The sequence below is a fragment of the Procambarus clarkii genome, chromosome 16, assembly GCF_040958095.1.
Source record: "Procambarus clarkii isolate CNS0578487 chromosome 16, FALCON_Pclarkii_2.0, whole genome shotgun sequence".
Classification (NCBI taxonomy): domain Eukaryota; kingdom Metazoa; phylum Arthropoda; class Malacostraca; order Decapoda; family Cambaridae; genus Procambarus; species Procambarus clarkii.
Window position 1 is genome coordinate 37,132,766 of NC_091165.1, and position 21,186 is coordinate 37,153,951.

General features: G+C 45.9%; 1 protein-coding gene across 1 annotated transcript in view; it reads left to right on the forward strand.

Moving 5' to 3' along the window:
* LOC123750518 (uncharacterized) overlaps positions 1-21,186 on the forward strand; it is a 54,551-nt gene that overhangs the window by 23,696 nt on the left and 9,669 nt on the right. The window contains exons 4-7 of the mRNA XM_069325452.1: positions 9,244-9,399; positions 10,261-10,355; positions 11,566-11,660; positions 17,182-17,374. Of these exons, the coding sequence (XP_069181553.1) occupies positions 9,244-9,399; positions 10,261-10,355; positions 11,566-11,660; positions 17,182-17,374 (539 nt within the window). The remainder of the gene's footprint in view (positions 1-9,243; positions 9,400-10,260; positions 10,356-11,565; positions 11,661-17,181; positions 17,375-21,186) is intronic.

Genomic DNA, 21,186 nt, shown 5'->3' on the forward strand with positions numbered 1-21,186 from the left:
TTATTCTGATAGCAGATTTTTGCTGTGTGATGATGGGCTTAAGGTGGTTTGCAGTGGTAGACCCCCATGCACAGATACCATAATTAAGATAGGGGTAGATTAGTGCATAATATAGTGAGAGGAGAGCAGAGTTAGGAACATAATATCTGATTTTGGAGAGTATACCAACTGTCTTAGAGACTTTCTTAGTTATGTGTTGAATGTGGGTGCTGAAGTTGAGTCTCTTGTCTAGGAATAGGCCAAGAAACTTGCCATCATTTTTATTACTGATGTTAATGTTGTCTATCTGTAGCTGAATTGCATTTGATGATTTGCTTCCAAATAAGATGTAGTAAGTCTTTTCGATGTTTAATGTTAGTTTGTTCGTTGACATCCATAAGTGGACTTTTTTTAATTCATTATTCACAACATTATTTAGTGTATGTGGGTTGAGGTTCGAGTAGATAAGGGTAGTATCGTCAGCAAACAATATAGGTTTGAGAATATTAGAGACATTAGGCAGATCGTTTATATATATAAGAAATAGAAGAGGTCCTAAGATGCTGCCCTGTGGCACTCCAACGGTAATTGGTAGAGTGGAAGAAGTTGTATCATTGATGGTTACATATTGGTGTCTGTCACTAAGATAGGATCGGATGTAGTCAAGGGCAAGGCCTCGGATTCCATAATGCTGGAGTTTAAGTAAGAGGTAGTTGTGATTAACAGTATCAAAGGCTTTTCTTAGGTCAATGAAGAGTCCAATCGGAAACTCATTTTTGTCAAGGGCTGAGTAGATAATGTCAAGGAGACTAATGATTGCATCATTGGTACTCTTTTGGGACCGGAAGCCAAACTGGCAGGGGCTGAATATGTCGAATTTTACGAGGTAGGAATAGAGCTGTTTGTAAATAATTTTTTCAAATATTTTTGATAGAATGGGTAGATTTGATATTGGTCTATAATTGTTTATGTCCGCCGGATTGCCTCCTTTATGGACTGGCGTTACTCTTGCTTTTTTGAGGATATCAGGGAAGGTGTGACACTCTATAGATTTGTTGAACAGTAGTGCTATGGGTGGGGCAAGGGCATGGGAGGCTCTCTTGTACACAATGGATGGAATTTCACTGGTGTTCCCTGCCTTGGTTTTTAGAGAGTGTATGATGGACACAACATCTGCCGGGCTGATTGGTGAAAGGAGAAGAGAGTTTGGATAGCTGCCTGAGAGATATGTGTTAATGTGTCTGAGTCTGTGGGATTTTACTGGCAAGATTAGCACCAACCGATGAAAAGAAACTATTAAATTCATTTGCCATTTCTAAATCAGTTGACGGTATATCCCCATCCTTGTAGAGTTTTATTTGGTTATGTGAGTGTTGTTTAGTTCCTAGGATACTAGAGATAGTTTTCCAAGTGCTTTTCATGTTGCCTTTTGCTTCATTGAATCTATTCACATAATATGCAAGTTTTGCCTTTCTTATGATACTGGTAAGCATTGATGAGTACCTTTTAGCTACTTCCTTTGAAACTAGGCCAATCCTAACTTTCTTTTCATATTCATGTTTCTTGTTGATTGAGTTGAGAATGCCACTTGTGAGCCATGGATTGTTTAATCTTTTGTCAGTTACTTGCTTTGTAAGAAGGGGACAATGAAGGTTGTAGAGGCTTAGAGTTTTGGAGAGGAAGAGGTTAGCTAATGAATTTATATCATGGGTATTATTAAATTCAGAATCCCAGTTAATATTGTGAAGTGCCTCTGTAAGATTGTCTAAAGCTGATTCACTGTGTAGCCTAAATGAAAGTTTCTTGCTTTTTGGTGGTGTTATGTCCATGTTCGCTATGAGAAAGGTAGGATAGTGGTCAGTTGTTCTGTCGTAGATTATACCAGATACAAGGGGAGCTGTTATGTTTGTCCATATGTGGTCCAAGGTAGTGGCTGATGTTTGAGTGACTCGGGTAGGTTTGGTGATAGTGGGGATTAGCATACAGGAGTTCATGCTGTTAAGGAAATAGTCAACTTGAGAGCAGTTTTGTTGACCCAGGTCAATATTAAAGGTTTGTTAGTTAAGTTAAAGTAAGTTAAAGTTTGGGCTCAAACACTGGCTTAAGAAGACCACTAAATAACCTCTAACACAGTGGCACAGTATCACACGGATTTAGATACTTAGCTTGGTAACACAGATTAAGGAGAGGAGGATGAGGAGAGGTAAGATAACGGCCCACAAGGGGTACGACCGCTCAGTCTCGAGACACAGCAGAGAAGAAGCAAAGCACTCCTCATTCCCCATGATTGCTGCCTGAAAGATTCTCAACTGATCGTACAGTAACAATCATCACAAGTCTTCCCAGGCACTCCTTTACTTGTTCTTTTAACAATTCTAAGAATAGCTAACGTCTAGCTCTATATTATATTAATATTCAATTAACACAGTCTGCCACTCTGTGAGCAACAAGATTATTTCCATGTCTGGCAGGGAAGACAGGAGCATAAACAGACAAGAAAATCAGTCCCTTGAAGGTCCCTTGAATATCAGTTAACTGTTACTTAAATATCCCTCTTACATAATCCAATCCTATCAATTAATGTTCTAATATTTATTTAATTAAGAACCCACACAAGATTCCTCAGTCAGGGCCTATCACTACCAAAATACTTAAGTGACTGATCCCTGCATGAATATCATAGAACCCAACTTGACCTCTGGCTTCCTGGCAGAGCCAATTAAGAACACAGAGTTGTAACAGCCCCTTTAATGTGTTTGTGTACTCGCGTAGTTGTGGTTGCGGGGGTTGAGCTTTGGCTCTTTGGTCCCGCCTCTCAACCGTCAATCAACTGGTGTACAAATTCCTGAGCCTACTGGGCTCTATCATATCTACATTTGAAACTGTGTATGGAGTCAGCCTCCACCACATCATTTCCTAGTGCATTCCATTTATTAACTATGACACTGAAAAAGTTCTTTCTAACGTCTCTGTGGCTCATTTGGGTACTCAGCTTCCACCAGTGTCCCCTTGTGCGTATACCCACCCGTGTTAAATAATCCATCCTTGTCCACCCTGTCAATTCCCCTGGGAATTTTATATGTGGTGATCATATCTCCCTAGCTCTTCTGTCTTCCAGCGACGTGAGGTGTAGTTCACGTAGTCTGTCCTCAGAACTCATGCCTCTTAGCTCTGGGACTAGCCTAGTGGTATACCTCTGAACTTTTTCCAGCTTCGTCTTGTGCTTGACTAGATAAGGGCTCCATGCTGGGGCTGCATGAAGAGTTGATAGATTTTTTTTTTTTTTCCAGGGATATTCCTGCGCGGGCCCTAAGCCTCTGGCTGGCCCACTAAGTGTTGCTTGTTTCAGATGACAGGTGTGTGTGTGTGTATTCACCTACTTGTGCCTGCAGGATCGAGCATTGACTCTTGGATCCCGCCTTTCTAGCCATTGGTTGTTTACAGCAATGACTCCTGTCCCATTTCCCTATCATATCTATTTTTATAATTATGAATAGAGTTTGCTTCCACAACCTGCTCCTTAAATACATTCCATTTTTCCACTACTCTCATGCTAAAAGAAAACTTCCTAACATCTCTGTGACTCATCTAAGTATCCAGCTTCCACCCCATGTCCCCTTGTTCTGTAAATATTACGTGTGAACATTTCATCTATTTCCACTTTGTCAATTTCCCTGAATATTTTATACGTTCTTATCATATCCCCCCCCCCTCTCCCTTGTTTTTTCTAGTGGCGTAAGGTTCAGTTCCTTCAGGCGCTCTTCATATCCCATCCCTCGTAAATCTGGGACGAGCCTCGTCACAAACTTCTGAACCTTTTCCAGTTTCCTTATGTGTTTCTTCAAGTAGGGACTCCATGATGGCGTGGCATACTTTAAGACTGGTCTCACGTAGGCAGTGTAAAGCGCCCTAAAAGCCTCCTCGCTTAGGTTTCCAAATGATGTTCTAACTTTTGCCAGTGTAGAGTACGCTGCTGGCGTTATCCTATTTATATGTGCCTCGGGAGTTAGATTAGGTGTTACGTCCACTCCCAGGTCTCTTTCTCAAATCGTCACAGGTAGGCAGTTCTCCTTCATTGGGTCCCTTTGGTCTCCTGTCACCTGGTCCCATTTCCATAACTTTACATTTACTCGTGTTGAACTCCAGTAGCCATTTCTATGACCATCTCTGTAACCTGTCCAGGTCCTCTTGGAGGATCCTACAATCTTCATGTCACAACTCTTCTCATTAATTTTGCGTCAATCGCAAACCTTGACATGTAGGATTCTACTCCTGTAAACATGTCATTTACGTAAATTAGAAATAGAATTGGTCCCAGCACCGATCCTTGAGGTACTCCACTCGTTACTGTTTGCCAGTCTGACTTCTCGCCCCTTACCATTACTCTCTGGCTCCTTCCTGTTAGGTAGTTTCTTACCCATACTAGCCCCCTCCCCATCCAGCCCGTTGGCGTCGTGAGGGGGCTTCGTGGACGGCTGCCGGAGTGTTATGCTCCGTGGGACAGTCCTCTGTCCTTTTATGGCCTTGCACTCCTGCTGCTGTCTTCTCTAGTTGTGCCGGATCACTTTTCCTTTTCATTGTTTCGATTTTCTCCCCTCTCTTCTCCTATCTGCTTGTCGTTTCCTGCCGACCTTTTGCTTGTTTTGGATTATTTCTTTGGACTTCTTCTATTTTGACGCCCGGGTGCTTGAGGCGGCATACTCTTGCACCCGTAGAACTGTAGTACCCAACGTCTTGAACGAGGGGAACCTTTCATTGTCAATCCCCCTTTCGTCGCTGAACCCAATCTCGACGGACTGACGGTTCTTAAGGTGGTGTTTGTGAGGCGTATACTCACGATGCACCCCTAGGGGGCCCCGGCATGATCGGCGATAGCTTCCTGTTGGGTGTCCTGCCTCTAATTGTGGCTCCATGGTGGGTATTGGGCACATTCGTGGATAAATTTATCACTCTTCGTCTCTATGTCGTTCAATGTTTCTGTTGTACCCTCTCGGGCTCGTGGGGTGGGCGACCAAGCCCCCGAGTCAGCCTGTCTTGGAAGACCGGGCTCTGTAGCTTCCGCTGCGTTGGGCCCCGACCTTGCTCCTCCTTTGACCATCCGAACTTCTTCCCCCAGCTCCCCTCCCTCCTCTGTGGTTGGGTCGAGCCTCCAGCCCCCAGTGGTGACCACTTCGTCCTCTGGTGCGGCTAAGTCTCTCGTTGTGACTACTGCGCCTTTTGACCCCCCTCTGGGGGTTCACAACGCCGTTCGCGCCCCAGCCGCACTCGCTCGATTCCTGCCCGTACTGACGCGTATCAGGCCTTGTTTGGTCCCGCTTCATGGGCCAAATACTTTGATCTCCTTCCTCTTGATTCTGCGCCTCCTGACGATTTCTCCCTCCATCGGCATCTTGTTGATTCCGTGGATGCGTCTGTTACCTTCAACCCCACTCGTCTCGGTACACGTGTTGTTGCTGCTCTTTCTCAGGATGCAGCTTCCCGCTTGGCTGCCTTATCTTGCCTTGGCGAGATCCCTGTTCGGGTCTCCAAGAACGTTCGGATGAATGCCAGTGTTGGCACTATTCTCCTCCCGCCCCATCTTGCAACCGGTGTTCGGAATCTGCAGGATTGCCACGATGATATTCGGCATGTCCTTGATGCCCAAGGCCATTCTGTCCTCCAGGTTGACTCGTTTACTCGTCCCCCTCGTGGTCGTCGCCGTTAACCCCTTCGTGTTGTGAAGATCACCTTTGATGGTAGGACCCTTCCATCCTCTGTCATTCTTGCTGGTGCTAGGTGCTCTGTCCAGGAGTATATTCCTTCTCCTCGACTTTGTAACAAGTGCTGGAGGTTTGGGCATGGTGCCCTCCGCTGCTCTGGGACTCTCTCTCTGTCCTTTGTGTGGGGGTGAAGGTCACTCTAAGTCGGAGTGCACTTCTCCCTAAGCTCGCTGCCTCAACTGTGGTGAGGCCCATCCTACCTTCTCCCGTGCCTGTATCCATTACAAGCTTGAGGCAGCCGTCCTCAACTTGAAGCACCGGGAGCATTTATCTTTTCCTGAGGCAAGGCGCCAGGTTCGCCGGCTCCCGCCTTATGCTAACGTCTCTTATGCTCGCGTGTTGCGCTCTTCCTCTCCTCATCCTTCCCTCCTTCCTCAGACTCACAACCGTTTCCGGGCCTTGGACCCTGATACGCCCACTGCCCCCTCCTCTGTTCCTTTGTGTTCTGTCCCGAGGGGTCCCCCTCCTGGTCGTCTGTCTGGGGTTCCCCTTCTTTCTACCCGGTCCGTCATGTCTCCTGTGTCTTCTTCCTCGTCTCCCTCTGATCCTCCTTCCCATCCTCTTCCTCCATCTATCGGCTCTCCCCGCCGCCTGTCGGTGCAGGCGGATGTCCATCGCTCTCCTAACGGCCGTCGTGTGCTCTCGTTCAGTTTCTCCCGTTGAGACACTGGAATCTGTTGCCCGGTATGTAGTTGCTGGGACACTGGTCTCTTTAAGTCAGAAGCGTAAGCCTGGCTCCTCTCCTTCCTCCTCCCCGGCGGGTAAGAAGGCTTCGCTTTCTTCCTCAGCTCCTACGTCTGGCTCTGTTGCTCCTTCCCCTCCCAATTCAGTGATTGCGCCCCCTGTTCTTGCTATGGAGGTTTCTTTGGCCCCTGCTTCCCTTTCGATTGCTGCTCTTGCTGAGGTGCGCTCCCTTCTTTCTACTCCCCCTCTTCCTGCTGCTGTCCTTGACTGCTCCTCTCCGTTGTCTCCTCCTCCTCCTCCGGACCCCGCCCGCCCACCTCTGGTCTGTTCTCCCGCTTCCTTCCCTCCGTCTTTGCTCAGTTTACCCATGCCCCCTAACCCTGACTTTGCCGACCCTGATATTCTTTAACGTGCTGTGTTGCTCTTTTGCCTTTGTTTCTTCCTTGTTCTCTGTTGTTGCCCTTTCCCTTCTCGTCGTTGTCTATTCTTCAATGGAATGTTCGAGGTTATTATGCCAATTTCCTCGAACTCCAATGTCTGATTTCGCGGTTTTCGCCTCTTTGTGTCTGTCTCCAGGAGCCAATGCTTGGTGCTCGTCCTGGTCGTTTTCGTGGCTATTCCTTTCTCTCCCTCCCCCCCCCCCCCAAGCCATTGCTGGGGCTCCTAATTCTTCTGCTCTCTTGATTCGTGCTGATGTTCCCTTTGTTCCTTTACTTTTTCCTTTGCCTCTCCATTGTTCTGCTTGCTTGTATCTTTGTGGGAAAATGGTACACAGTTTGTTCCATTTATCACCTCCCGAGTGTCCCGCTTTCTCTTCCTGATTTGAAACGCCTCTTGCACTCCTTGCCGGAGCCTGTGCTCCTGCTGGGTGACTTCAATTGTCATCATTCTCTTTGGGGTGACGTTCTGACGAATACCCGGGGTCGCATCCTTGAGCCGTTTCTCCTCTCTTCTTCCCTCTCTTCTTCCCTCTTCTGAATTCTGGTGAGCCCACTCATTTGGACTCTTGGACTCGCACCCTTTCCTGTCTTGATCTTTCTCTCTGCTCTTCTTCCCTTTACTTAGATTTCACGTGGCAGGTTCTTGATGACCTCCATGGCAGTGATCATTTCCCTATCCTTGTTTCCTTTTTCTCGTTTCGCCCTTCCCTCTCTTTTCCTAGGTGGCAGTTTGGTAAGCGGACTGGAACCTATTTACTCTGTGCTGCTCTTTCTGACCTCTCCCTTCTGCCTCTCCCTCACGCTCTCCTCCTTTTTCATGACATTGTCTTCGTCGCTGCCCTCTGCTCTATTCCTCGCTCTTCCTCTCGGGGTCCACGGAAGTGCGTTTCCTGGTGGACTGCGGACTGTGCTCGGGTTGTCCGCTGTAAGCGTGCAGCATGGAAGAGGCACCGCCGTCGGCAGACGGCCGATTCTTTTCTTTCGGAAAGCGAGTGCGGTGGCCCGTAGGGCCATCCTGTCTCTCCAGGACCGCCGTGATCACTACTGTCTTTGCTATCTTGCGCGGTCCTTACAACATCCTTCCTCTCGCCTCTGTCGTGCTTTAACTTTTACCCCTCCTGCAGTTCCAGTTCCTCTTCACCACCTCCCTCTTTCTGTCCGGTTATCTTGCTTACAGGATTCTCTTTCCGTTCGTATTTCTAATGTTTCTCCTCGTGTTGTTCCTTCTTTGCACCCGTGGAGAGTCCCTCTTCCGCGGTTTTGTACATCCTTGACCCATATCACTAAAGCTTTTACCCCTCCTACAGTTCTAAAACGCCTTTTCCTTGAGCACTTTTCTTCTCACTACCGCTCCGTTTCTGTCTTCACCGATGGGTCTAAGTCTGTGGCCGGTGTTGGCTACTGTTGTTTTTCCTGATCGCACTTATGTGTCGCTTACCTCTGGAGACTAGCATCTTTACAGTGGAGCTTTATGCTATTCTCTATGCTCTTCGTCTCCTGCTTTCTCATTGTCAGTCTTCCTTTATAGTTGTTGTTGACTCTCGTATTGCCCTCATGGCTCTCGGGTCCTTTAACCCGGTTCATCCAGTAGTTGTCGAGATCCAGCATTGGCTGTTTCTTGTTCACAGTAAATTTAAGTCGGTTGAGTTTTGTTGGGTTCCCAGCCATATTGGTGTCTCTAAATGAGCGTGCGGATGCTGCCGCCAACGAAGCTGTCCGCTCTTGTCCCATCTCTCGTAAAGGTATTCCATATTCCGACTTTTACCCGGTTATCCATTCCTCCTTCCTTACCCGTTGGCAGGCTTCTTGGTCGTCTGTTACTGGTAACAAACTACTTACTCTTAAATGTTGTGTTTCCTTGTGGCCGTCCTCCTACCACCGTAACCGGCGATGGGAAACAGCTCTGGCGAGGTTGCGTATTGGCCATACTCGCTTAACCCATGGTTACTTGATGGAGCACCACCCTGCTCCTTATTGTCCTAGTTGCATTGTCCCTCTTACGGTTGTGCATGTCCTCCTTGAATGTCCTGACTTCCAGGAGGAGCGTGTGTCTTGCTTTCCGACCGCCCCTCGCAGTCACCTGTCCCTCAATAGAATTCTTGGTGACTCGGATACTTTTGATATCGTTCGCCTTATGTGTTTTTGTTCTCGTATTGGCATCCTTGGTGATATTTAGCACCCTCTGATTATTCTGCGCATTTGATGGTGCTACATAGCCTTCCTGGTTTGGTGCCTTCTTTTTATAATTACTTACTTACCCATACTAGGGCCTTGCCGCTTACTCCTGCCTGCCTCTCAAGTTTGAGTAGCAGTCTCAGTGTGTGTGTGTGGTGCGTGCATGCGTGCATGACTGCTTGTGATAGACATGTACTGTATTGCAGGTAACGACATCTTGCAAGGCAATGAGCTCATGTTCTTCGGACATCGCCAGCAACCTCAGAAGGTGATGATACCAGCCGGTGTCGGCCACATCTTCCTCTACTCCACAGTGAGCGCCGTCGACGCCAAGGGCTTCAATATCACCTACAACACCACAGGTCAGTATGCCGACCGCAGTGACAAATGTCTTTGTATCGGCCAAAGAACCACCTGCAACATAAACATGAATTAAAATGTTGCATCTGCTCTCACATAAGCAAGACCGTTAGTATGTATAGATGTTTATCATGTGGTCCCCAGATGCGCCCTAGGTGCCTTAACATTTATTGGAAACTGAATACTGACCTGTGTTTAGGTCATTATTCTGAGCTAATGAGTTTTGCACTTGGCAAGGAATGTCTTGTGTTTACTGTTAGAGATTCCGATACAAGATTCGTGAGTAGTTTGGTAGACAATATTTGCATCTTGAGGCAGTGATGACCTACTCAATACTTGCCATCTGGGAGATGTGTGATATTGGAACTTGAATGTAACTTTCACCGTAAGAGTAACTGTTTTCCTGTGATGCTTTCTTTTGCTATTTTGCTTCCCTTTCCTCTCTCGCTTTCTCTTATGTTCTTCTCCATTCCACATTTCCCCTCGTCGTACTCTATCTCTTTCGCTAACCCCTCGTTGCCTGCCTGGTGCCCGCCTGCCTGCCTGGTGCCCGCCCGCCTGCCTGCCTGGTGCCCGCCTGCCTGCCTGCCTGGTGCCCGCCTGCCTGCCTGCCTGGTGCCCGCCTGCCTGCCTGCCTGGTGCCCGCCTGCCTGCCTGCCTGGTGCCCGCCTGCCTGCCTGCCTGGTGCCCGCCTGCCTGCCTGCCTGGTGCCCGCCTGCCTGCCTGCCTGGTGCCCGCCTGCCTGGTGTCCACCTGCCTGGTGCCTGCCTGCCTGCCTGGTGCCCGCCTGCCTGGTGCCTGCCTGCCTGGTGCCCGCCTGCCTGGTGCCTGCCTGCCTGGTGCCTGCCTGCCTTGTGCCACAGTGGAGGTGACGACGGAGGCGCCGCCCTCCACCACCACTCGCGCCCCCAACATACCGGAGACATACGTGGCCATCAACGGCATCCCGCTCACCGACGTGAGTCTCCACAACTATCCTTATTCATATATATATTCATGTTTACCTGGGTGAGTCAGTGTAAAGTTGTAGATGTGTGTGTGCCCCTTACCCTTCTCCTTGTGTACATGGTGAGTCAGTGTACCGTAGTGTACCCACACCAATCTTCATGTTCTAACTTTGCTGTACCAACGTGAGTGTGTACACCCTTGTGGCTGTTCGTGGAACACACACTGTATCTTTTTCGTTCGTGTACCGGTGTGTGTGTATGTACCGAGGTGTCTGTGTGTACCTTTCTGGCTGTGTTTGGGCCACTCCGTGAACCACGACAGTGTACTGGCCGGTACAACTTTGTTACTCTAGACACGGTACAACGGTCCATATGTACCACTCTGGTCTCATTGTGTGCTTCTTAGTGACCGCATTTTGTGTGTTGACAACCTAATCTAAACTCCGCCTATGTGTGCAACCCTTGCCTAGACTAGGCCTATGTATGAAATCTGACCTAATATAAACTATGCTGTATATGAAATTTAACATATAAGAACACATAAATATACAACTAGGTCCTATTTTACACCCAATTATTAACTTGTTCTTATCTTAAGGGTTAAAATAGTTTTTTTCACTATGACATTAAGACCCCTGATCTCACTAGTGAGAGTAATTGCCTTTTGTATATTAAAAAGCAAATTAGATGTTTGGATTAACATCGTAAGAGCAAAAAGATAAATTATCAAACAATGGTTAGATGCTGTTTGAAATCTACTGTAATTCTCTTTACAGTTGGGATTTAAATTGTTGATAGGACAAACTAACATAGATTTATGTGGTACATTGTTGATTCTATGTGTACATTTGTCTTTTTTCCTTACCCCATGTGTGTGTGTTTGAATTTTTGTGTATATTCTTGTAGATATGTGTAGCTTTTGTAGTGGGTATGCATTTGTCTGTGTTCCCATGTATATCTGTGTGTACACTTAAGTCAATGTATACTTGTATGCCTGTATAGGCCAATGTGTTGTGTACACCGTGTGTGTGTGTGTGTGTGTGTGTGTGTGTGTGTGTGTGTGTGTGTGTGTGTGTGTGTGTACAGTCAGGTGTGCTACACGGGAAGTCAATTTAATGACAAACAACATACTGTAACAAGGACGCGATAATCAACATCACATATTAATCGGCTTGCATGTCAAATAATTATAATTATTACCTAATGCGAGACCTCTCACAGTGGCAGAGCTACAACGAGTCCTTCAAGAAGAACATTGCCATCATGTCCAACGGCTACCTCCGCCAGCACGACTTTCCAGATGACGTTGTTGTTAGGTGAGTGTGTTAGGTGAGTGTGTTTGATGAGTGTGTGTTTGATGAGTGTGTGTTTGATGAGTGTGTGTTTGGTGAGTGTGTGTGTTTGGTGAGTGTGTGTGTTTGGTGAGTGTGTGTGTGTTTGGTGAGTGTGTGTGTGTTTGGTGAGTGTGTGTGTGTTTGGTGAGTGTGTGTGTGTGTTTGGTGAGTGTGTGTGTGTGTTTGGTGAGTGTGTGTGTGTGTTTGGTGAGTGTGTGTGTGTGTTTGGTGAGTGTGTGTGTGTGTTTGGTGAGTGTGTGTGTGTGTTTGGTGAGTGTGTGTGTGTGTTTGGTGAGTGTGTGTGTGTGTTTGGTGAGTGTGTGTGTGTGTTTGGTGAGTGTGTGTGTGTGTTTGGTGAGTGTGTGTGTGTGTTTGGTGAGTGTGTGTGTGTGTTTGGTGAGTGTGTGTGTGTGTTTGGTGAGTGTGTGTGTGTGTTTGGTGAGTGTGTGTGTGTGTTTGGTGAGTGTGTGTGTGTGTTTGGTGAGTGTGTGTGTGTGTTTGGTGAGTGTGTGTGTGTGTTTGGTGAGTGTGTGTGTGTGTTTGGTGAGTGTGTGTGTGTGTTTGGTGAGTGTGTGTGTGATGAGTGTGTGTGTGATGAGTGTGTGTGTGATGAGTGTGTGTGTGATGAGTGTGTGTGATGAGTGTGTGTGATGAGTGTGTGTGATGAGTGTGTGTGTGTTTGGTGAGTGGCTGTTTGAACATCCCGTTGTGTTGCGAGGGGTGTATACAGTCCCCCTCATTGTTAGGACCTTGTGCTCCACAGCATCGCTGGAATCCATAAACTGGCCAATAATCAATTTGTGTCTAGGGTATAAAAAAGGCTAGCAAAAAATACTCCAGTTTACTGGGGCATATAACATAGGTCATATAACATAGCATATAACAAAAATATGAAAACTACAGTTCTCCACAACTCACATTCTATCACATTATCTACCTTCTTAAAGCTTTGCAAGATCAACAACAGGCCTCATCACTGTATACCCTCGTCACTAGCTGACACCAGGCTCCATCCTGGCGCAGTGGGCCACTAGCGCCTATTATGCTGATAATACAAATACAGGCAGGTGGTGTCACTCCCATTAATCAGTGAGGTTGAGGAATCAATATCATAAGACAGCACAATGGCATCACTTAAGATCCTCAGGTACCCACCTCAAGATATACCTATAGAAGCACCTACCACACTCCAATGATGTAAATCGGTAGAAACTGATCCACTAAAGGTACACAACATACATATATACTAGTAGGTTAAATAATCTTATGAAGCTGACACGCAGGTCAAGAGCACGACGCCAATGGGAGCCGGTCGGCCGAGCGGACAGCACGCTGGACTTGTGATCCTGTGGTCCCGGGTTCGATCCCGGGCGCCGGCGAAAAACAATGGGCAGAGTTTCTTTCACCCTATGCCCCTGTTACCTAGCAGTAAAATAGGTACCTGGGTGTTAGTCAGCTGTCAAGGGCTGCTTCCTGGGGGTGGAGGCCTGGTCGAGGACCGGGCCGCGGGGACACTAAACAAAAAAAAAAAGCCCCGAAATCATCTCAAGATAACCTCAAGATAACCACACATCCTCCCCTCTGGGAAGATCAAAGAGCAGTGACCGCTCAGGGGCCGGACAGGCCGGGAGCGACACTGTTTCCACATCTACAAGTCAGCCGGCTCTCCTCTTTCAATACCCCTTCTTCCGAATAGACAGTATGTTTTAATATTAAATGTAATAAGTACATTTCTGTCTGCAGAGTACATAAATACACTTAATTGTGCCCTTACATTTACCTCCCCGAATATTCTCATTTTCTGTTAATACACTCAAAATTTTAGGTTGAAGTTTTCGTGTTCAATTCTTTAAACTTGAAAATGTCCATGAAGCTGGCAAGCAGGAGTTGGAGGAACAGGGCGAGGATGCAGGAATCGTGAGCGAGGAACTGGAGACGAGGTGAAGAGGGGAGATGAAAGATCGGTGGCCCAACCACAGCGGATTTGAACTTAAGTAGAGTGAAGTAGGATTGAGTGGGGCGTCATTTGCAGTGCACACGGGGGCCGGGATCGCAAGCAGCTGGCAGTTGAGAGTTGATTTCAGATGTTAAATCATTTCGTTAGTGGTCTTCTTTTTTGTTGACGATTTCAGCAAACTCTGATCTTTGGTCTTCTTCTTGGGCTTGTCGATCTCGGTCTTGGTGGTCTGATTTCGTACTGGCATTGTGGTGCTTTTCTTGGGGGTTGTTGGTGCAGTGTCGTGAAGGACATCTGCAGCTGAGTAGTGACGTTTCCGTGACGGAGGAGATGGTGTTCCAATAGACACGTCCTCATCCGATTCATCGGATGAGTGAAGAGCAGAGGTGGTAGATCGCGAAGGTAAAGTTCTTGAAGGTTGAGTAGCAGCAGAAGAGTCTTCATAGTATAGACCCTCTAGAGGGATCAGACCAAGGATCCATTGCAGCTGAATTTACCACTAGGACAGGTGAAGGGTCAGCAACAGCTGGAGAAACTGGTGAAGCAGGAGCTGACAGTAAGTCTGAAAGAGTAGCCGCGTTCACAGTGATGTCACGGTTAGCAACTGGAACTGTAGCAGAAGTGGGGGGGGGGGTCTCAGGAGGCAGAGTTTTTTGAGCTGAAGGTACTAGAACAAAAGCTGAAGTCTGCATTGAAGTGGCAGAATCGTCGTCGGGTGAAGAGTCGGCATCCTCTACAGGGTCAGTTGCTGGAGTTGAACCTGGAGCGTTGTAGACTTCTTCAGGAACATTGAAGGTAGGGAGACCGTTCGCTTTGTAAAGAATTTTCAGAAGTCTTACAAATTCTCGGGGGTTAGTGCCAACAGTCATTCTGGCCGTCAATGTCAAAGCTTTTACTGTGCTATACAGTGATTGGCCGGGATGGAGACGGCGATGGCTGGCTAGATGAGTGGCTGGGATCTGGGTCCCCCATTGGCTAGTAGAGGCAGTAACAGGGATGTTGCTGGTGTGTAATGGTGATAGTTCCTCCTCCCGGAAGCTCCGGGAAAATGGCTGCTTGGATGTTGAAGGCAGAGGTTGAGGTGGAAACTGAAGTGCTGGAGCTGGTAGAGGAAGATTTGGATTCCTCCTGGGTCTCCAGGTTTTTGATAACTTCTTGTCTGCGTGGACATTGATGGGAGATTGCGACATGTTCGCCGTTGCAGAGCAGGCAGTGTGTTTTTTTCGAAGTGCAGATCGAATAGTGGTGGTCTTTGGCGCAAATGCTGCCTTTCTGGATGGTCCGTTGGCACTTGTTGGTTTGGTGAGAGTAGTCATAGCATCGGAAGCATTGGGTGATATTGTAGATTCTTTCCTTCTTCACTCGGAATGACGGGACGTGGACTCCACAGCAGAAGCAGCCATCTGTGATAACTCGTAGTCTGATTCACAGTGCTGAAGGTGATCTTCAAGGTGCGGCTGTTGCTCAACACGGTGTCAAGTACATCCAAGCCTGGGTTCTCGTTCTCGATGTTCTCTGCAAGTTCTCCAGTGTAAGCTGCCTCATCTATCTGCTCCATGATCCAGCAGCTGAGCTCACTGACAATGACAGACCGGGCACGAAGCAACTGGCGTGGGAAGTGAAGATTGAGGTGGTGCTCTGAACGAATTTGATATTCTCGGCTCATCAGTTTGTCGACGTCTTGCTCGTTAGAGAAACGAAAAACGAAGTTGGTGCCTTCTTGTTCGATGTCGTCAGGTGTTCAACTGCATCCCTGAATTGCTTCAGGGGGATTGGCTTGGTGAACGCTTGATCGTCAAGGGGCTCCCCCCCTGACCTTGAAGTGCTTATGATGCATGGTGGACGAAATATCTCTCGCAAAGACTACTCGTCACTGGAATTGGGAGGGGCCTCCCGTCTATACTCAATATAAAACACAAAGTTAGGAATAGAGTCTGACCATCTAGAGTGACGCAAGTCTTTTGCCAGTTATTTACCCACCCGGCAGTGCTAGGAGCGAGAGAGAGCTGGAGCAACGAGAACACGTCTGGCCGTGGCGGTTGCAAGCTGCAGACCGTATTCAGTTTTAATTCCACGAGTTTTAAATATAAAGAATTTTTTTTCAGTTTTATTAAACAATAAAGATTTTATACAAAATTTGAAAATATCCCAAGTTACTTTATAATTTATTGAAAAACTTTAGTTTTGCTTTTATTAGTTTTATAAAACTAATATCAATTTAGCTATAGGTTAAGTACTAATTGTAATTAAGAAGCAATAAATGCTATTTACATGCTTGTATTCTAACACTCACAAGGTTAGGTTAGATCGTGTTTTTTTATGCAGCTTTTCAGGTAAACTCTAATATTAATAATATTTTGGTGCGATGCTGGCCATTGTGTTTATGTACTATGCCGATAGTCAAGATTGTACTTATTACATTTAGTATTAAAACGTACTGTCAGTTAGGAGGAGGGGCTGCTTTCAAATATCACGAGCTCATATCCAGACATTTCTCCATCAATAACTTCTAAATCATTCCACAGATAATCAAGTGTTATAATATACAACTGTAAATAAGAATACATGTCAATAAATCAATATTTAAGAGAATATATATCATGATATATATAAGTAAGTCAACAGGGAACTCATTAGCAGGATATGGTAACACTGGCTGGAGACGGTAAGCAAGGGGGGGGGGGGGGGGGAAGAGGAGGGGGGAGTTAAGGGAGGTTTTCAAGACGTTACCGGTCAGCCGGTATACATAAGTATACATGAAATAAAGTAAAACATCATATACCAATATAAGTACTAAAACCTTGCCTCTGTGGTATACATCTCACAGTACCAGAATATAAATTAATAACATGAGCTAATGCAGTGAGCATTAATGATATGGATATATCACAGTATACATGCTTTTCATACATTAATTATATAAATGTATACATTCTACATCGTAATACACATATCACGTCCTATACAGCAATACGTAGTATTCCATACTATAAGTATATAATGATGTTTTCCAAGCTACAGGACATTAGGCTCCTGCTATTTCCTATACTTCAATATATTCACATACATGGCACATACACATGGAACTGAAATATAATATGCATAGGTATATTAAACATACATTGGCAATACGTATTAATTATTAAGCTATTACCAAAAGGAGAAAATATAGATATAATAATATTTGTGATACTAGGCTAATCAGCCAGGATACCACTATACATATTGAACGCATCATACACCAGCCACAGTATGATCATACATATATGTATGTGTGGTCATAACACTCAATCCTCCTGGTGTTCACTCCTATCACCCTCCTTGTGGTGTTCACTCCTATCCCCGACACCACCAAGTGCCATCGGGACGTTGGGGATATAGTCTCGGTTACCAATGTATTTTGTACGGTCACGGTTGGTCGAGTGGTTAAAGTACCGGGTACGCCAGTTGCATAGTGCCTCTATTATTTCGAACAAATACAAACGTCCTAAATACATTAATGTAATGTTGTGGGGATATAATTAAGGGGAATGGTTGGTCTCACAGTGAAGACATGGTGTTCATCAACGACATCAAGACGTGCAACCCCTTCATCTGCGAGGAGAACTGTGTCGCCTACCTGTTCAGTGTGGACCTCTACATCGGCGGGTCGATTGTCTTCAGCAAGAACATGCTGGACCTGATGCTGGCTGACCCACAACTACAGCAGTCCATAACTAACATCACCGGCACCTCCCAGGTCAGATGAAAGTCGTTTTGTTTCATTGAATTTGGTATATTGAGACTTACTAACCCTTTATCTTAAATACTCTGTTCTCATTTCTTTCGCTCACTTTTCAATTAAGACCTATAAATTCCCCAATAACTTTTAGAGCTGTTTGTAAGATTTCCAGTACCAATATAACTGCCTTCTCAATCAGAGGAATTGAATCATAAGCAACAAACTCAATAAAAATCGCATCATGTTAGGTGGTGACTTCAACATTGTAGCAGTCTTACAAATGTCAAAGTCGAATATTTCCTTAACAAATTCTGACCATCTGGTGCTTGCCTTCATGGAGAGGTCGTGTCCCACTCCTCTCTCTTACTCTCGCCACAGCCTTCATAACAGCTGCATAATCATAAATTAATACACAATGGTCACTTGCCCCCAGTGGCATTTTAGGGTCAATATTTTCAATGTCCAATTTAGCTTTGTGTGACAACTAGGTCCAATCTTGCTTACGAAAAAGACGTGGGGAAGGGTCTCCCCCTCGTCTTCATGTTTCCTCCTTAATATGTTTTGTAAGTTTTCTGCAGCTTCTTTCATATTTGCTCTCTCTGTTTCTTCTACCCCTCTCGGATCCATTTATTCCCAGTCAATTTGACCATGATTGATATCTCTCATTACTAGTAGTTTTTATCTCAATCTATGGGATAATTCAACCACACTTTGTATGTTACGCAAGCTCTGATTGCATGCTCATATTATTGTCCTAGTCTTCTATGATTCTCTCGTGGATTGTAAATTACAGCCACAGCTGCTTTTTTTCCAATGAAATTATTATTGTGACATAATTCGTATTATTAGTATACTCCTGTAAAGTTATCTTTTCAAATCTGCTATATCTTTTGACTAGCAGTGCTACTCCCCTTTTTTCATCTTATTAAATATTGTCTGGTGAATATTGTATTAGTGATCATTTCAGGTAATTTAGTTTCTATTATTGATATTATATCCGAGTTTGTTTCATCTATCATTTCTTTTAGTTCATTCGTTTTGCTTGACATTCCATCAGCATTTGCGTACCAGATTTTTAGGCTCTTTATTGGTACTCTGTTTTCTGTATGGGCAGCGGCCTGCCTGGGGTGGGAAACTGGATTGGTTCAGGTGTAGAAGGTATGGAAAGCGTTGGAGGATTGGTTGGAGTAGAGAGCCTTGGAGTGGAGGGCGGTAGTAGTGGTTTGTGGGGTAGTTTGTAAAGGGGAGTGAGGGGGGGAGGCTTGTTGGTTGGGAGTAGGCTATAGATATATGCTGTGGATCAGGAATTAGTAAGGTACAGAAAGAATACTAATGGAGTGTGGGAGAGGGGATAGATGGAATGAAAGACGGGTGTTGGGAGGTTGTTGCGATTGGCTGGGGAAAGGATGTAGGTGTGGAGCCTGGGTTACTTTCTTGTTGTCAACACTGGTTACTGGGTGTAGCTGTTCTTATTGTAAGTTGTCATACACCCGCCTCCCTCCTTATGCCACTACTGTAAACTCGTTGCTCCACAAGCTGCTGGGAAGTGGTATGGGTTTCTCCCCCCGTTTCCCTCCCTTTTATCTTCCTCCACACCTCCAACTTCTCTCTCTCCCTTCCTCCTCCATGCTCTTTCCCTGTGCTCTTCTATCCTTCTCTCTTTTCATCTTTGTCATAATCAAGTTCCACCTTTATGTAGCCTTCAGTTTATCTCAAGTTACCTTTTCGTGTCATTAGGTGCCGCCTCATTCACAAATGCCAGTTTTAGTGGTTTAATTATTCGTTGCTGCTGTGCTGTTGCATATTTACCTGAGGGCCATTAACACACTAGTGCCCTCGACAAGGACAGGAAGCCAGCAGCTTGTCAAATACCCCCCCCCCCCAATTCATATGAACCCAGTCTGTAAACTTATAATAAGTCCCTCAGCTTGGTACAAGTGTGGTAGTCTGTGAATACGTACGGCTGATTCCCTTTCTTTACGCAAGTATTCAGCCTTGGTTTTCTCGGCTGTCTCTGTAAGGCTCTTAATAATCGGTGTTTTCTCTTTATGGATTATCCTCCTTGGCTGTTCTAGGAGTATGCTGTTTGCAGAGCAACATCCGCCATTTTTTCTCAACTATATTATTTTTTGCAACAATTTGGGTCCATGCGTCCCATGTCTTCAGAGTTCAGTCTGGCTAATTTGTCCTGTATGGTTTTTAATCTCTCGTAAAATTGTTTGCCATTAACAACTGCCTCTGTTGTTTGAGTTTTCTGTACTTCACCTCTTTCTGTACTCAAGGTCTCTCTCGCAAATACTTAGCACTGCCAGTTGGCACTTCCTGTAGGTCAAACACAACCTCCATCCCCCACCTCCCCGTTACAGCACCGCTCCTGTGCCAGGTAAGTCCACTACGGGCTTGCCCTAGCCCGTGGTACTTGGAACTTTTTGTTCCGAGTAGCTGAATCTAAAACAACAAAAGCATTCCAGTAGGTACACACATTCCAAGTCTTCCTTAAATTTCTTACGTTTCTGAAATCTCTTGGCACTTTTTATAATCGTTTTTTTCATAATCGTAAAGGCCTCTGAGTTCCTGTAGTACCTCTCCTATTACTGCTGTTTTCTACTCGCATTTATTTCTTATTTCCTATGTTGCATACAGTGTTCCCTCATATAGTCCAACTCTTTCTTCAGCATTTTCTCTTATTCTAACTTCTGTTTGTGCATTTAGCTCTGCATAACTTCCCACTCCCTGGTGGAGCCATGCTTTTTTCCTCTACCCCGGCGGCCTCTACAGTGACTTCACCCCAGAGCCCCACTATGTTTCTTCCCTCCATGCTGGAGAGACTCGGAGCTTTAGTGCTGCTTATTTCTTTAAACCAACAAGATAGAGATACAAGTCTTGAAAACCTTTTGACGTCTCAATCTAGTCGTATAAACTATTGTCATATGAGGTCACGTAGCCTAGGCTACTGCAATATGAGAGTTGTTCCTGGGATTTTCCTCCACGACTAAGGGCTAATATCACTGTGAGGATCTATAAATAGTGGAGATATAGATGACAAATAACATAAGGAATAATTAATGTTGATATTGAGAGTCAACAGAAATAGTGTGAGGAGGAAGAATCGAGAGATGATCTGCTTCCTCCTCTATGTAGTGGAAATTTCCAGGGAAAGCGGTAAGTTCAAACGAAGCGGGGAGAGAGGCTGGACCAATCACCGTCGTATAAAACGGTGACGTCACGCCGGCGGCAAAAGGGAGCCGTCCACCGGCGGCAAAACTCACTTCACCTCCTGGATGCTGGAGAGCTGCCTGTGGCTTTTCTCGTTTCCCGAGCTCGTTTCTGCGATTGTAGACCCGTGAGATGGACCGAACCACACTTACGTCACGGTAGGAACGTTTAGGAAGACGATATTAGCAGCTGCTCTTGATAAATAGCCTGAGTCGCCGGGAACGTGAAGAAAGATGTCGCAAGACTCGCGTCACGGCAACCGGCAGATTGGCCTACGGAAGTTGTCGTATATTGACGAAAGGGACGACGTTCCTCGATTGTCGCACCTCTTGAGGAGAGGCGGGGACAGGTGAATACGAAAGGTCACTGTGGCACGGAGACCGCACCGAGGAACACTCAAATAAAGAGGAGAACGAAGTTGACCCCGAGCTGCAGAGGAGCAGCTCAGCTGCCGACCAGTGTGTACGATTAACATCAGCCAGTAGGCAGGAACTGGTTAGACGCACAGTGGACTAGAAGATAAGGGGCCTGTAGTGGTTTATATTGAAACTAGAGTGGACACATCGGGTCTAAGAAATCCCAAGAGGACTGAGGCTGTCAGCTGAAAGAGCGGC